Source organism: Ammospiza nelsoni, chromosome 9 (genome assembly GCF_027579445.1).
Source record: "Ammospiza nelsoni isolate bAmmNel1 chromosome 9, bAmmNel1.pri, whole genome shotgun sequence".
In the NCBI taxonomy this organism is placed as follows: domain Eukaryota; kingdom Metazoa; phylum Chordata; class Aves; order Passeriformes; family Passerellidae; genus Ammospiza; species Ammospiza nelsoni.
This window is the reverse complement of record NC_080641.1, coordinates 24,674,430-24,690,680: the sequence shown is the minus strand read 5'-3', so window position 1 is coordinate 24,690,680 and position 16,251 is coordinate 24,674,430. Positions and strand designations below refer to the sequence as shown.

The following is a 16,251-nucleotide window of genomic DNA, read 5'->3' as shown; positions in this document are numbered from 1 at the left end:
AACTGGTACTGCATTTATTATGGGCAGCCTTATCAGGCAATAACAAATTCTCAGGCTTCATCGATGTTGGTAGTGGGAAAAAAATCCCAAACCACAAAACCCAAACCACAACAAAACCACCCCCTATTCTGATCAGGGGATAATGGTGTTAATGACAACTTTTCATCAAGTTACAATGGGACAAGCTATAAATTAGTAGATCAGACCCTTCCCAAAGAAGCATTTTCTACAAGAACAGAAGCTTTATATCCCTCCGTGTTTGTGGGATGCCTCAGCTCGCATTTGTGCATGGAGAGTTGCCAACATTACAAGTTCCAGCTTTGATGAAGCTGTGACACAGCTCCTGCTTTCAGCAGCAACATCACTGTTCCCACCCATCTCAATCCCTGAAATTGCTTGATTGCTTCTCCTATTATTAGAGCAAATAATATGTGATTGTTTTTTTCCTGACAAAAGATTAATGAAACCCACTCGTTGGAACTCAGCACAATGGAGAAGCTGAGCCTAAGGACATCTAGGTTAGTTGTGACAGCTGCTCTGCTCTTTCCCCCGTGCCCTCCAAAGAGCATTAACAGGCTATTACTGGTTCCTGCCCCAGCTCTGCTTCAACGGGGCTTATGTCCTTGGCTACAGCTCTGCATCTACACTGGCTCTTCAAGAGGGCACGCAGGACAAGGGAGATTATGGCTCAGTTCAGCTCCAGAGGCTTATTTCATCTGACTCAAGCCTTGGACAGTGAGAATTTTCCTAAAGCCAGATTAGGTTCTGCTGGGTCAACTTCCATGGCCCAAACCTAATAAAGCATCCTGGACTGGATGAGAGCTGGCTCAGCACAACACTTGGATATCTCTGCATTAATTACTTCATCACCTCAATAATTTTGTCTGTAGGTACTTTAGGGGCGGCACTTTGGAGAAAGAGAAGAAAAAGTACTTGCATTCTTGTAGATAGTTACAGAAGATAAAGTTATTGAAGGATAGTTTTTGTTGAGACAAAAGGAAACAAAAAAAATTAACAGAGTTTAAACAATTTTCTGCTTGAATACACGACATCCTTACACAATCATGTAATATTGTTATAGGTCCTCTGTTTTGCTCAGTTCTGCCTGCTCTATTCCCTGGAGACCTCCACATTCTGATTTTTTTTCCCCATTAAAGCTGCCATATATAAAGAATAAATATGAGAAAGGCTAGATTGCCCTCAGTGAAATGTTTCCACTGGTTTTACCCGAAGCAAAATCCTTTAGAGAAACAATTCTGGTTTGTGTCTAACCTTTAAGAACTATTCTGCCTGAAGACATACTCTACTGATGCATTGAAGTGTGGAATGCCTGGGTTTTATGCCTTTTTTTGGGGAGGGGTAGGAACAAGGTAGGGGGAAATAAAATTTCAGCCCTTCATTAAAGAGAACTATCTCCAGTCACTGATAAAGGGTAAGTACATTAGACAATTCACAAGTCTTGCAATCCACACAGATTGTTGCAGATTTTACTTTAGTTACTGAAATTAGTCATATTCCATGTTGAAAAAGCAAGTTACCAATCACAGAAGTTAATTGAATTTTGGAAGTTATTATTCACATTTTCTGTCTATATATTTAAAGTAGAGCCAATCTAATTCAAATTGGTCTAAGAAGCTGCAGTGAAGTAATCTAATACTTGTTTTTAATAACAGAATTAATTAGACTATATTGAGTACTATGCATAAATACCCCTCACATATGAGGTATTCCCATTTAAATGGCTTTTTCTAATTTGAGTAGAGGCTTCAATGTCAGGTCGATATGAAATGACAGCAAGATTGTAGTGCATTATTAAAAAAAACATTCTAGATTGCAACCCAATAAACATAAAAGCTGCACACCAAAAGGAAGATCTTTGTTTTTCAGAATGTATTATTCTTCTTAGCTTTTACTACTCAAGAGTGGGTTTTTATACTTCAAAATAGAAATACTGCTACCTTTTTCAACCAACTGTATCTTTTTTAATTTGCTTCACTACAGTTTCTTCGAGCATGTTACTATTGTAGTGTCTGAAATGTGACTTGGGCTTCAAGAAAACAACAATTCAGAGAGTTCCATGTTCTGGGACATTTTACCTGTGTGAATCAGGGAAGTTTTGACTAAACAGGATGAAAGGGTGAGCTGGACCTGTACAGGCACAGTGGTTTTGCCTGAAGCCCACATCACCTCCATTTATCTCCCTGGAGCATCCCCATCAACACAGACTCGGAGTGAGTTTTGTCAGGGAGTTTTAGTCCTTACAGATGTTATCAACCCCTGTCCAAACAACCCCTTTTATCTTTCCTCTCTCCCACAGAAACATCCCTTTGTTACATGTTTGGGAGCACTCTCAGGTAATAGTGGCTCTGCATTAATGTTTTGAATTATGCATAACCTACATGAAGGTGCATCAGGTCACAGAAGATGCCTGTTACTATTTTGGCTACCTTAATATTCCTTCAGGTCTTACAACACAATAAAGGGCTCTGTTGTTACTCTAAACAGTATGTAGAATGTTCAATGTCAGAAAAACATTACACTAGCAGTTTTCAAGTAAGATAGAGGTGTCTAAATAAAATAAATAAATAAATAGACCTGGCACATTTCTGCCTAGCCTTTAGGCCCATTTCCTCCAAACAGAAAAGCTCTTCAGTGACAAGCTTGTGAATTGGGCCCTCTCATACAGGATGTGAAAGATTTAAATGAAATTTCAAACAAATTGCCATCACATAGGAGTGAACCCCAGCACCACTGACAGTTTAAGAGATTGCTGTTCAGGGCTCAAATCCAGAATGACAGCAGACCCTTTTCAGATTTAACTTAAAGGCAGAGCAGAAGCACAGAGACTGCCTCTATCACATGAACCTTTTCCAACACCTACAGAAAGAGCTTAGCAAGACCAGTCTCTGCACTTGAGTGTGCTAAGGTAAGGTCACATATGAAGCTCAGATTCCTACTGATCAAGTTCAAAAGACAGATTATCTCCACTACCCTGCTTGGTTGGACAGCAAATTAATTATACTACAAGCAAACGAGGTAAAAGAGAGCATATTTCCCTTACTAAAAATTATTCAGAAGACAGGGCACTCAGAGTTCATAGCTAATACATGTTTTATTTCTTGCCTCTACAGTTAAATTGTAAACCTTGGTAGTACATGAAACACTAAATTGAAAATACTGTCTACGTGAATTAGTAGCTGCCAGTTCATTAGCACTTTGGCATGCATGAGTGCATTTCTTTTGTTATAAATGAAAATCTCAGAGAAACCTTACTTCTGGTGCTAAAGAGACACAGTGTGCAGTGGTGGAAACAAACATGAATTCACAGTGTGAGCAAGTGCTGCATGTTCATTTGGGTTTGGCATTTTAACAGACACCCAGGGGAGGTGGGGAAAAAAAAGGCAGTGTATCCCCATGGTAACCAGGACATCTTTTTTTTATAATGTTTAACATGTTTAGCATGTTTAACATTAAACACACCAGACAGAAAAAAATTAGTCACCTAGAGAAATATTCATTTCTGAGCAAAACTATTCATGAACAATAAACATGAAAAGCTCTTGGCTGTATCCTGTGAGATATGAAACAAAAATTGTTATTTTTCATTTCTGGCAGCTGACAGTTTATTCTAAGCTATGAATCAAATGCCTCCTCTCTTCTGCCCTCTTTGTTCTTCTCAACAAAGTACTTTTAGATTTACTTTCTCATGTGCTAAGTTATTCCAAAACCAGATCTTACTAAATTTTATGTATAATAAATTGTTTGTGATCTCCAAGTGGGGAAGGAGGAACATATCTGGAAATGAAATCTTCTCAACTTGATTTGTGTTATGAAAATATTTTGTGGATGATGACTCCTTTACTTTTGTACCTCCCATCCTCCCAATGACTAGGAAGAAAAGTACTTTAAGATTCACTACCATTGCATAAAGGCATCTCAAAACTGCTAACAAACCAGTGTATTCCTATTATGCCAGCTTTACTTTTTTACTGATGGTTCATTTTATACTTGTATATAAATCAGCCAGTCAAGTGTCAGCTGTATTTTTACATGTCCATTCAACAATCAGAACTTGAAGTTTTAGCTAATCAACTCAATCTTGAACAAGTCAGAACAGAGAATGAATTATTTACTTGCTTATTCATCTAATCAACATCCTATTTCAGAGATCAAGTTCTTAATGCATTTTTTAAAGCCCACACATACACCCATGTGCAACCTATGTGGGAAACTTGCCATCAAGTGACTTTGCATGTTGCACCACTATCAGTCCAGGTGCAGAAAACCTACTGGACACTTCAGTGATGTGTTTCTCTCAAATGGACTTTCTTTTGCTAGCTGCATGTCTGAGCTGACACACAGAAGAGAGAAAAGTTCTGAGATAGAATAAATAATTCCAACTTTCTGCAAAAACCACGACTCTGCCATTGTAAGCAAACGTGTAACATGAGATGCATAAGCATATTTTATCTTGCTGTGGCAGTGTTCACTGGTTTCTATGGAGAAGCAGACTTGTCACCTTGTTGAATGGCTTAAAGCTAGCCTGAAGCTTACTCTAAGACAAGACATATGTTTTAAACAGAGATATATATGTAATATTTATATACTAGAACATATTCAAGAAAACAAGTTACAGCTTTCATTGTTAGTGAGAATAGCACTTCTAAAATTTTACTGAACAAGGCTCTTTTCTAATCTCCTAAGATTCTGAAGGCTAATATAAACCAAGTTTGTTTGTAACTGGATTAATTTCTGTGAATTAACACTAAAAGTGGTTTGTCTTTCTCTGTGACACTTCAGAAACCCAGAAGTCTCATTTTGCTTCCTGCTATTAACTGTCAGCTCTGGATGGCTTAAGTATAGAGGGAAGCCAGAAAAGCCATCTGTTAGGAAGAATGAGAAAGCCTAGTTGTTTTACTCATTTCCTGGGCAAAATGAAGACTGAAAGGTTTTCAGTGAGAAAACTGCTTAGACTGCACTAAGCCAGATGTATATAGGGAATTCAAAAGGAATAAACGAAATAGAATTTTCTTAGTTCAGTATAAAACAGTTGTATGGCAAATATGAAGAAAGCACTTGGTCCCTTTTAAGCAGATAATATCTAAGTTTTTCAATAAAATTTACAAATCCCAGGCTTGCTTTTCCAAATGAACTTATGAGTAATGGGGTACTAAAAAAAAAAAAAAAAAAGTCAAATGTTAGCAGTATCATCAAAAATAAGTGCCTTCTGCTTTAGGAAAAGTAGGATGTATAGTGCTGGAAAAACCCAGTCACTATGTAAGTTCTGAATCTGAGAAGAATTCTTAAATAATGCATTAGCATAGCACATCAAATTACATTAGATTTCATAAGAAAAATTCAGGACTATTGAACTGTGGGCATATTGAACTTTTGCTTCACAAATGAAAACCTCTTCATCCACATTATAATACAGCCAAACACATTTCTAACATTTTATGCTTTTTTATCTTCTCTTGAAACAAGCCATTACTGATGGGAGGGCTGACACCCACTACAGCAGTGAACTGAGTGTAAACCAACCTTTACCAAATGTAGCTACTCCAGGTCACTATTCCAGCATAAACCCCAAAAGAATGATTGCAGTGACTCTAGCCATAGTTCAATTAAGATACTGGAGAAGTAGATGTTGTGCATTTTTATACACGTTTATATACATACACATAACTTTTATATATATTTATATATGTATGTATAATAATAAGTATATGTGTGTCCCTATAGACAGGACCAACTTGGATGATCCCTACAGAAACACCTTTCTGGACTCCTCAGTTTAATCATTCAGCAGCCAGACTACTTAGCTCTCACCTTTGAAACACATTACAAAACTGCCTTATTTTACTACTGAGTAATTCAGCTCTTCTGCTATTCTTTGTCCCTCCAATTACACTGTTCAGCTACATTACACAATATCTGAAGCAGTCTCCTCAATATTAGGTTTTCAGATGAACAATTAGTTATATTGATTGCAAAAAACCTTCAGAAATTTAGAGAAATGAAGCTTTGAGCTGCCAAGTCCCTGACACCCACCACAGTTTTCCCCAGAAGAGAGGATTCAAGTTACCACACTGAACTGCAGGCTTCTAACAGCTCATATCTAGATTTCCAGGCCTACAACAAGGAGTCCACTGGATTTTTCTCTTCTTGAAGTGACAGTTTCTCTGGCACACAAACACACTGCTGTGTTTCCTCAACTTGAAACAAATGAACAAAGAATCCAAATAGTCTGGTGAAAGGCTTATGGAAAAAAAATAATTTCCACAGGCCCTTCCTGAGATGCATTCTTTCTTGGCTACGAATCATGACAGCTTTTCCCAGTAAAGGCCTCTCCTTTACCTATTCTCTGAATTATTGCCTTCCCTCCAGCTACACAGACCATCCATCTGGAGGTCTCCCACACTGCCTTCCTTGAAAAGACTACTTCCATTTCTGTGACATAATACCCCTTGTAGAGCTCTCAAAGGGCTGAAAGCAAGACAGTCATCCCTTTGGAACTGTCTTAAAACACATCTATTTATCTCTGCAAACAGAGGGGTTTGGTTTTTTCTAAGTATGACAGAGTTCCAGTGGGGAGATGCCTTTTTCCACAGTGACAAAGGCATTTCACAAACTCTGCTGCTGTAAAGAGCCTCCTTACTGATCTGTATGCATCACAGATTATGTTTGACTATGGTCAGACACTCAGAAGCAAAGACCAACTAGAAGACTCCCAGATTCCTGAAATCAGCTTCCTAAACCCAGCACATGTCCCTACTGCTAAAGCTGAGGCAAATATCTTTGCTTATCTCAGAAAAAAACTGTTCAGTATTAACCAGCAATTATTTACACATTGGAAGTTTTGCATTTTCAGCATTCTTTTAAGGGAGAAAACGACTTCTTTTTCAACACTGATTCTTGTTGCTTTTCCCTTAAATAACCTCAACTTGTATTTATCATCATATAGCATTCAAAACTGGGAACAGTACAGATGAGATCTCAAACCAAGCACAGCACCAAGTAGAGCAGAATAATTACCTCCTGTGCCTCACATCTGATAATTTTGTTACTATTACCCAGAACAGGTTTTGTTTTGGTATCACTGGGTCTTAAGTCTTAGTCTGATCTGCTGTAATGTTCAGAATACTCAGCACAGAACTGCTTCATTCCCTGACAAGCTGATGCCCCTAACACTCAATCCATTTTTCCCTTACAAATTTTACAAAGCCAGTCTGCTCTACCATCCACTACTAATGAAAACACTGAATAAATTTGTAAACTTGGTCACTGTACTGTGCTTTAACCAGAGAAATAGTTCCAGAGTTTCCAATTTAGAACGTTGTGTAAGAAAAAATCTTCTAAATCTTCTATTCATTGTTCTTTATCTTTAGTATGTTAGAGAAACTTAAATCAAAGAATTTACCAAAAAAAAAAAAAAAAAAAAAAAAAGACTTGAAATAGACTTGAAATCAGACAGTCAGACAGTAGCTCACAGGCCAACATCAGCAAGTTATTAATGTCTGTCCATAAGCAAGTTAACTTTACCTTAATCAGTAACACAAGTCAGCAGTAAGCACTTGATGCTTTGCAGGGGTAATGTGATATTAGCTTCAAGTTGCTTTATCTCCTAACATCAAATCACATTTACAAATACTTACTGTTAGAGGATATTCTCTCTAGGGCTGTTATAGATGACTTTTGAACTAGAATAGCATGAAGTCATACAAACCAGTATGTTTTTAAACTACATATAGAATTATTCAGAGGAAGGTTATGTCAGCATTTTCTTACTTTGGAACTAGAACTGTCAACATCATTGTCTAAACTTAAAATGGTCAAAAAATAATTGTATGGGTGTGAGAGCAGTACCACAGCATTACTTCAAAGGATTTTGTATTTATATAATAAATGAAAAACATCTAGGAAAGCTCCCCCCACCTATTCCACAGTTAATTTTGGTTTTTTTATTGATCCAGTCTTGAATAATGCTGCTTATTTGGTAACAATATCAGGCAAAAACATGAGCAAGTGTCATTCTGCATTCCAATATGAATCATTCAATAAAGTTTTGCAATATATACATTTTATCCAGCTTCTGACATTAAAGGTCATCATGCCAATGAAAATTCTTAACAATACAATAAAGTCCTTCAAATATAAATGCTTACGAATGTAATTCAAGAGACCAGACAATTTAATTTTCTGAAATTTATATCACTCATATCCATAATAATTTTACATTTCACACTTCATGCTCTCAAATGTTACCCCAGAGAAGACTAAATCTTTTTGCCACATATACTATTAAAGACACTAGCCAGGTTTATAGAGTTACAGAAGACTATAATAAGATGTAAAATTTAGTAGTAATAAGTTATGACATTTGCTGACTAAACCATTATTCAGTCTACCCTAATGTTTGAGCCACTCAAATACAATAAGTATTTGGATGTTATATACTACCCATTTCATATACTTACAGTGCAAAGTAAAAGACAATTTTTTCCTGAGCATTTAGGAAATGAAAATCCTTTTTCTTTATGTTTGATCACAGTCCATTTAAAATATACTCCTCACATACCTAGGCTTGTCAAGACTGTACAATTAAGACAGGCAAAAGTTTGTAGATATCAGAAGCCCAATCAGGAATCAGAAGGGTTACTGAACATCTCTAAAATTTGTCCCTGTTTTTCAAGTCTAAGGATATAATAGGATTTTGAGTCTTAGCAAAAAATTCAGAAATTACATTTTTCCCATAGACCAAACATTCCAAAATGTACAAACCACATGCCTTCCAAAACAGAGAAACAGTCGCTATTTAAACAAATTGCAATACATATTTCAACTTACTATTCTGTAGTTAATGTAATGCCCAGTGAGCTGTGCCTCCAACAGACATAAGAGAATAAAACTTTTAGGAATGTGTTTTGGGCATTTTGTAAGGAAGCTGGATTCCTTACAAGTTCATCTTTTCCTCAATAGCTACAGACCATGAGTTTCTAATTCAATCTTCTCTTCTGTTTGCAATATATCAGGTTCTACTGGAGGAACAGGTGGTCTGAGTATAATCTCTGGACCTCCACCATATATTGACTGAAGAAAATTCCAAGTTTCTTCTGATATTTGTCCAGAATCTGCACCTGAAAAATTTTTAAAATTTTATTACTATTTAAATCTTTATTGATTTAAGTCCAGAACAGATACAAAATGGAAAAAAAAAACCAGATTAAAATTTAAAACTGTAAGCATTCAGATCCAAATTTAACACCATAACCTTTATTTTTGCTTTATCTTGCACCAGCTGCCAAACCAAATTACCTATTTTGTGTTAGTTTTGTACTTCTTAATTCTTACAACTATCTGCTCTAAATTATGCAGTAATTGCAGAAAACACATGAAAATTCTATGATAAATATCTTATCTAATATCTACCAATCAAGCTCACAGCCAGTAAATCTTGGGACTCAGGAAACAATGACTCATATTATTATAAGGACATCAATCACATCACTTACACAGTAAAGTTCAAGGACTCAAGATTCTTGCTTCATCACAGAAATTAATACTGATATTAAAGAACAAAATTATGAGAAGCACAGTGAAATTCCCAGAGACAAAGGACTATTATTAGGACAATGAGAGCTCCAGCAATGCTCCTGTAGCACTGATGGGTCAGCCTGATTTCATTCACTGGTTAAAGTCTTTGCTTATGATCCCATGCTCTGGCTAGAGGTTTGTCTCCTGTCTCAAGCCAGCATCCAACAAGCATTGCTGATTGTCCACAACTTTTTCCAGTGGCAAAGACAAGATGCATCAGCACATCCCCCCTCTAAGTTGTAATACAATGATCTGTCAGATACTGAGGGATTTCCTCACATTAACCCACAGAGAGATCACATTTCTGCTCTACCAGAATAAGCCTTTTCTTTTAGCAAATCAAAACCCTACTTGACAGTTTTCCTTGACAGCCTTATTAGACATTATTAATTTGTCTTGTTAAGCTTGTTTCAGCACCCTCATACTTTAAAAAAAGGAAGTCAGCCCTACAAACTTCTCCTCCTACCTCCTGTACTTCTCTGTCCTCATCACCTGCTGCAGTGGTGCTTTGTATGTTTAGAGTTTCTACAGGGGAAGGGTACAAAGAGCTGCATGTTTGTTTAGCTACACAAACTCAGCTATGCAAAGCTTCCTCTGGAAGTCACCATGCAGATCCCATGCCAGTACTGATGATGTTATGCCTCACTTCTACTCTTTTACCTTCAGGCTCTCAAGAAACAACTCCACCTCTGCAGGCACAGGAGTAGATCTTCACTCACTCATCCAGACTGCAGCCAGTCAGGTTAAACTGAACAGGCACAGTGAACTCAGGCACTGAGTCACAGAAATGTGTAGTACTGGACCCTATTTAGGGGCATTCCCACCTCTTACAAGTTATCAGAAAGATTTTCTACATCCTATTCATTTTTATTTCTACGCAAGCTCTAATTTGTACCAATGTAGCTGAAAGTAAACCAACAACTGGCCAATTTGCTTCAAATTTAATTATATTTCAAATTGATTCAATTAATTAAATCATTAAAATGCTCTAAAAAACTCATGAGTCCCAAAACTCATTGTTTTTAAAATAAACTCTTGACATTCTACAGTTGGTGAGGTTTATGGTAGGTTTATTGGTATATCTAGTGTATGCTGAGGCATTAAGCAAAATTGGGAAAAAATCCAGTTAAATAAATGTTAATCTTATTGATGCAGATTCTTCTTTTAGGCTGAGCTGCAATGAATTTAAAGCTTCCTAGAACGTCTAAAGACTTCCTAAAGCAGGACATATAAGAATGTTTTCCTCTGTAGCTATGAATTCCAAATAAATGACATTGAGCATTTAAATCTGAAGATTAATGAAGAAATCTGTATATTTGCAAAAACTTCACTAACATGCAATGTACAGTATCAAATGACTTGCAGAAAAATGAGCAACAGACTTTATGTACAGTGGTTTTTCTCTCTCTGTGAGATGTTTTTCTATTCAAATTAGGTTTCAAGATTCAAATAACTACATACAGATACAGATATAGAACAGTCTCCCAATTTTGTTAAGAAAACCCCCATCAAACCAAGTGATGCAAAGCCAAAGCACACTTTCTCCATTTTCAAGTTACTCTTTAAACACCTCCTACACTCTCAACTGCACTTGGATTAGTCTATTGCATATAGTAATTATTCATTTTCAGAATAAAATGGTTACCCAAAAATGGGCACAACACAGATTAATTAGAAACTGCCATTCATTTTATTGTAACAATAAATAAATTTTTAAAAATCATAAATTTCCCAAACTTCCAGCAAATGCATAAGGCTGCAGCAATATTGGACACCTACCTTGTTTCAGCACAGCATTGCCACATTTTGTTACTGCAATCTTAGCATTATCAATGGGGCCAGGAGGATCTAGTGCAATAGAAAAATTATTAAAATTGGGAGAGCTGAAAACAAACAGCAGGTTGGAGGTTCTATTTGCAAAGGAAAGGAAAAACAGATCATTTGCTTCTTCTACAGTTTAACAGTACATTCTAAGTTGTTAAAAGCTAATCACATTTTAATTAAGAGCAAGTTTTCCAAAGCATTCCTGATTACAGTTAAGTCTTCAAGCAACATAAAACAAAAATTAATCCTAATTCTTACCCTTACCAAAGCTGTCCCAGAGCACACTCTGATAAGATTGTAGAACAATTTATCAGTTTCCATTTAAAACTTTAGAGGCATCTGAAGTCAGCTAAACTGACATCAGTACAGTTGTTACTGAGCTGAGTTTACATTTGACAAGGTCACCTTTCCTCCAGAAGCTGCAGCATCATCCATCAGTTTGCACAACAAAATCCATTCCCTCCTGTATTAGAGCCAATTTTCCTGCTGCCACTAACAGCAAACATCCTGCAAACAAGCAATATTCCTCCCAACACCATCCCATTATCCCACTGCTGTCAAGTATTTTACTAAGTTCTGTAACCTGGATGCACTGTAACCTATAAAACCTGTGCTTAGATATTTAAGAGCTTTCTTTGCCTTTGCTATCTGCTCTTCCTACAGTTTTCTACCAAAGCAGGAACAAACAACAATACAACAGAAGATTACCTAGATTTTGAAATGGAGCACAACTTACCACTGTCTTTACCCTTTACAAAGCCTTCCCATTCTCTGAACCAGTGCATGCTGATGCAGTAAAACGTTGATGGAGATTCTTCTTCTTGGAATGCTCTATTAAGCTACAGGGAGAAAAAAAAACCCTCAGGTTTTCTGCCCTTTCATTTCTTTAAACTACTGAATTCTTTGAACTGTGCTAACACCATGCCATTACACTGTAACAGAACATTTTAAAGAATCACTGACCATAAAAAAAGTAAACACCTGGTGAACAGGTGAGATGAGATTCTGAAGCAGTGGTAACCTTCATATTAAAAGCTGATTTACTGTTTTGTTGAGAAATTACTTTTGTTTCCTAAAAACAGCAACAAGTTCTTCTTAAGCACAAGTGCTTACTCATCAAACACTAATAGATAATTACTGTGAAGGCTGAACTTTCAAGTCGCAAAAAAAGCAGAGATCTTATTTTTGTAAAATGAAAGTGGTTTGAAAATCTTCTTCCATAATTTTATGGAAAACTCTTTGTGTGATGAACTGTATCTTCATCTGTGTTTCTTTTTCCTCAAGTATTCTGAGCAGATGGCACTACAATTCCAAGCAAGGCACAGTGAACTAACACACTGGGATTTTTCATGACTTACAGATCTTTTTACAACGTTATGAAGAAACAAGCAAAAAGTCACTTAAACCTTCAAACCATTATCTTTTTAGCTCTGTAATAACACAGCTACACTTCCCCTTTGAAGTCATAAACTTAAAGCATCAACACAACTTCTTGAGGTTTCATATAGAGTAAGTGTTGCAATCATTCCCTAAAGCCATCTTTATAGAGAACAATAGAATTTTCTGTGTACTAACCAGTAACAATAGTTGCACAACAGTGCACATATAATCACTGCTTTTACTGGGAAGACACTGACTGCTAAAAAGCAAATGGGGTTGACTCAATGTCATGAATAATAATTTCTATCCCATGATAATCCAGAGTAATGAAAATTTCTAAAAATTTTAGAAAAACATGGAAAATATGAGAATCTCTGAAGCATGATTAAAGGACAAACAGAACTGAAAAAACAGAGTCAGTTCTGTTTTTCTTCCTTTCATGAGTTGAGATAGCAGAAATGGAACTCCAGTATCTCTGCAGTTATTTTCAATGAAAACTTCAAAACACATTTTGGTTTAAGAACATCAAAATCATTACCTCTAGTTATTTTACTATTCAGACTCAAGCACATAATCCTCTAACCAGGGAAAATATAGTAGCTCCTTGATATTAATTTTACAGATCCATGACAATACCAACATATTTACTTCACACTGAATCACTTACGTTTGTTTATATTTCTAATGCCTTTTCTTTAAAATTAGAACTAATGATTTCCATTACATTTTTCTTGGCACAGTATTATTACACTTAAACCATATCAGGCTGCACAGAACAGAGCACTGGCAGTGTAACTGCTCACATGGCTGTTTCCATACTATAAAAAAGCAATTTAAGAAATACATGAAAAATTTTCTCTAAGTACATTTTCACCTAAGAGTTATCTGGGATTTCACAAGAACACTACTGCTGCCATTAAGAGAGGTAGGGTGGTATACAGGTATAGAGATATTTAATAAAGTCCATTTGTTACAGGAATCCCTTGTGCAATTCTAGTAATCCCTTGGGTCTAGTCATGAATGTCAGGTGCTGGCCAGTAGCAGAATGAATAAATGTGTACTGTTTTACCCGTATAAACATTTCCAATTCATTTTTCCTTCTTTTTTCAATTCTTTCAGACTCTATTTGGCAGGTGTGACAAACATACAGATGGTTAACAGCTGGTCCTCCTCCATATCTGCAGAAAAAGTAAAAAACCCCAAACAATCAGCCTTGTGGAAAACATCATGTAAAAAGATCATGCACCTGCAGACGTGGCAAATGTTAGTATGAACAGAAGGCTGACACATGCCAGTCACAGTGATGCCAATAGCCATAGTTTATTTTCTTAGTAATATTCTGTTCTCCATCCTAAGACCATCTTGCAAGTTCTGACTGCCTCATGCCAGCACAAACCATCTCAAACTCATCACAGACTTCAGAAGGAGCTGCTATGGTTAAACATGTCAGTGAGCAAGTATTGTTCAATATACACCAGGCGAGATTTTACCAAAGAAGATTCCAATTCTATTCTAAGAAACAACCTATGGAAATTCCAGCCAGTTCTGCCTTAAACATGTTCCTAAATCCCACTGCAGACTCCTCATTAGCTTTGCTACCTCCCTGACCCCAGCCTATAAACTTATTTATAGTCTTGTTCTTAATAGGTTATTCTTGACCCTTCCCTCAGGTTTTTGTTGTGTGAAATTATATCCATGGAAATCTGCAGGGGCACTGCTCCTGTGAAGGCTATTTTTACATACAGAAAATGGATAATGGAAGAAAAATCCAGTACATCTAGGAAAAGGGAAATAAACTGCAAATACCATTGTTTTTATTTTTTACTTGTGTGCATCAAAACTTTAAAACATCAATAAAAAACTCCCCAAACCCTCAGATGTATCGTTCAGGTAGCAGGAAATTACAGCTAAAAATATTTTATGCAAGGGGAATACAGAGTGTTGAAAGCCATCAGCAAAGCTCTTCTGCAGCTTTTTGTTACTTTGGAATAAGGCATAGCTTGTAAGAATTCTTGCTTTGTAAGCAAGCACTCAAACCTGACTGACATTAAAGTGTGGGGCAGTAACACAGAACACTTAGATATAAGTTATTTTGAAGCAGTACTGGCAGCTGAGGCTATGGATTCAAAGCCAACATAAAAGAAAAGCTGTCTGCAGCCAACAAGAGAACAGGAAGCTGATACAGAGAGCTCTTTCAAAAAACCTCTGCAAAGTGTACTTTTGCTGACCTACTTTGTGTTATTTCATACATACCATCCATGTTTACTGCTTTAATATTGAAGCACTAACCCAATAACATACTACTCTCTGCAGTCTTTTACTTTGCATAAGGAAATGATATAAATTGGCTGTTTGCAGCCCCTTCACTCAGCTGGGTGCCCAGAGGACTGTCTTTTTCCTGAGCCACTAATTCTAAAGTCTGATGCTTGGCTCTCAAACTATCACTGGATTTTTCCCAATTACAGCTCCAAAGTTACCTGCTGTACAGATTGTCCCATATATTCTGAGGTAGCATTACAACAAGGTCCTCTATGAAGTTAGCTTTGTGTGGAGGAACACCTGCAAAAGGAACAAAAACAAACAAACCCCCCCAAACAATGAAAAAACACTTGTGGGTTTTAGTGAGGGGAGGAGACTATGTTACAAGTCCATAAATAAATAGCAAACAGAACCTTTCAAGGAATTCAGAGAAATTACATTAAATAAATTTTACCTAGGCAGAATCTATTACTGTATTTAGAGGCACCACTGATTTTAGTCTTTTATGAGGCTGAAAAACTTATAAAAAGCAGAAGCAAACTATATGAATGGCTGAAGTTAAAGGGCTAGAATCCATTTTACATAATGAGTTCAAAAAGCTTCTTCAGGTATACAGTTAAAATGTCAGGATGATTAAATATCTTGATTATGCATGTAAACACTAACAAACTGTCTACTCAAAATTCACTTATTTGCTGCAGACCTTTTGGAATTACTTCAAACAGCATGAATACTTGAGAGAAATTTTGAGGAAGGCAGAAATGGAGGGGCTTGCAGAATTAGCAGTGTTGAGTTGAAGCACATGGTAAACAACAGTGGACTATGCAGGAATTCTTGGGAACAGGGAAAATCAAGTACTTGGGCACTTGTACATCAAGAGTCATCTGCTGCAGCCCTGCAGAGGGAAAGCCAAAGGGCTCACAGGTACTCTGCAGATGGCTACAGGGACACAATCATCCTGTGTTAAAATTTTGGTTCAGCAACAGGGGCAGCACCTCCACCATCCAATCCACTGCAATTGTACTTTTATTAGAAAATAGGTACTACACAGTAATGATTTCTTGGATTGTTAGCACTCAAATATGGCTATTTCCCCAAATGTGTTTTGCTTAGTGCCATGCTCTTATTTTTGTTTTGTTTTTTTTTTTTTTTTTACATGTAGCACAAGGTAAAATTTTTATGCTCCTATACAAA

At 36.6% G+C, this 16,251-nt stretch overlaps 1 protein-coding gene across 3 annotated transcripts in view; it reads right to left on the bottom strand.

Annotated features, from left to right (window-relative positions):
* Positions 1-7,938: 7,938 nt before the first annotated feature.
* Positions 7,939-16,251, bottom strand: part of USP33 (ubiquitin specific peptidase 33) — a 35,727-nt gene continuing 27,414 nt past the window's right edge. For all 3 annotated transcript variants that reach the window (XM_059477908.1, XM_059477909.1, XM_059477907.1), the window contains exons 20-24: positions 15,276-15,357; positions 13,868-13,976; positions 12,155-12,257; positions 11,374-11,442; positions 7,939-9,137 (exon numbers count right to left, since the gene is read on the bottom strand). In XM_059477908.1, the coding sequence (XP_059333891.1) occupies positions 8,980-9,137; positions 11,374-11,442; positions 12,155-12,257; positions 13,868-13,976; positions 15,276-15,357 (521 nt within the window). In that variant the 3' untranslated portion in view covers positions 7,939-8,979. The remainder of the gene's footprint in view (positions 9,138-11,373; positions 11,443-12,154; positions 12,258-13,867; positions 13,977-15,275; positions 15,358-16,251) is intronic.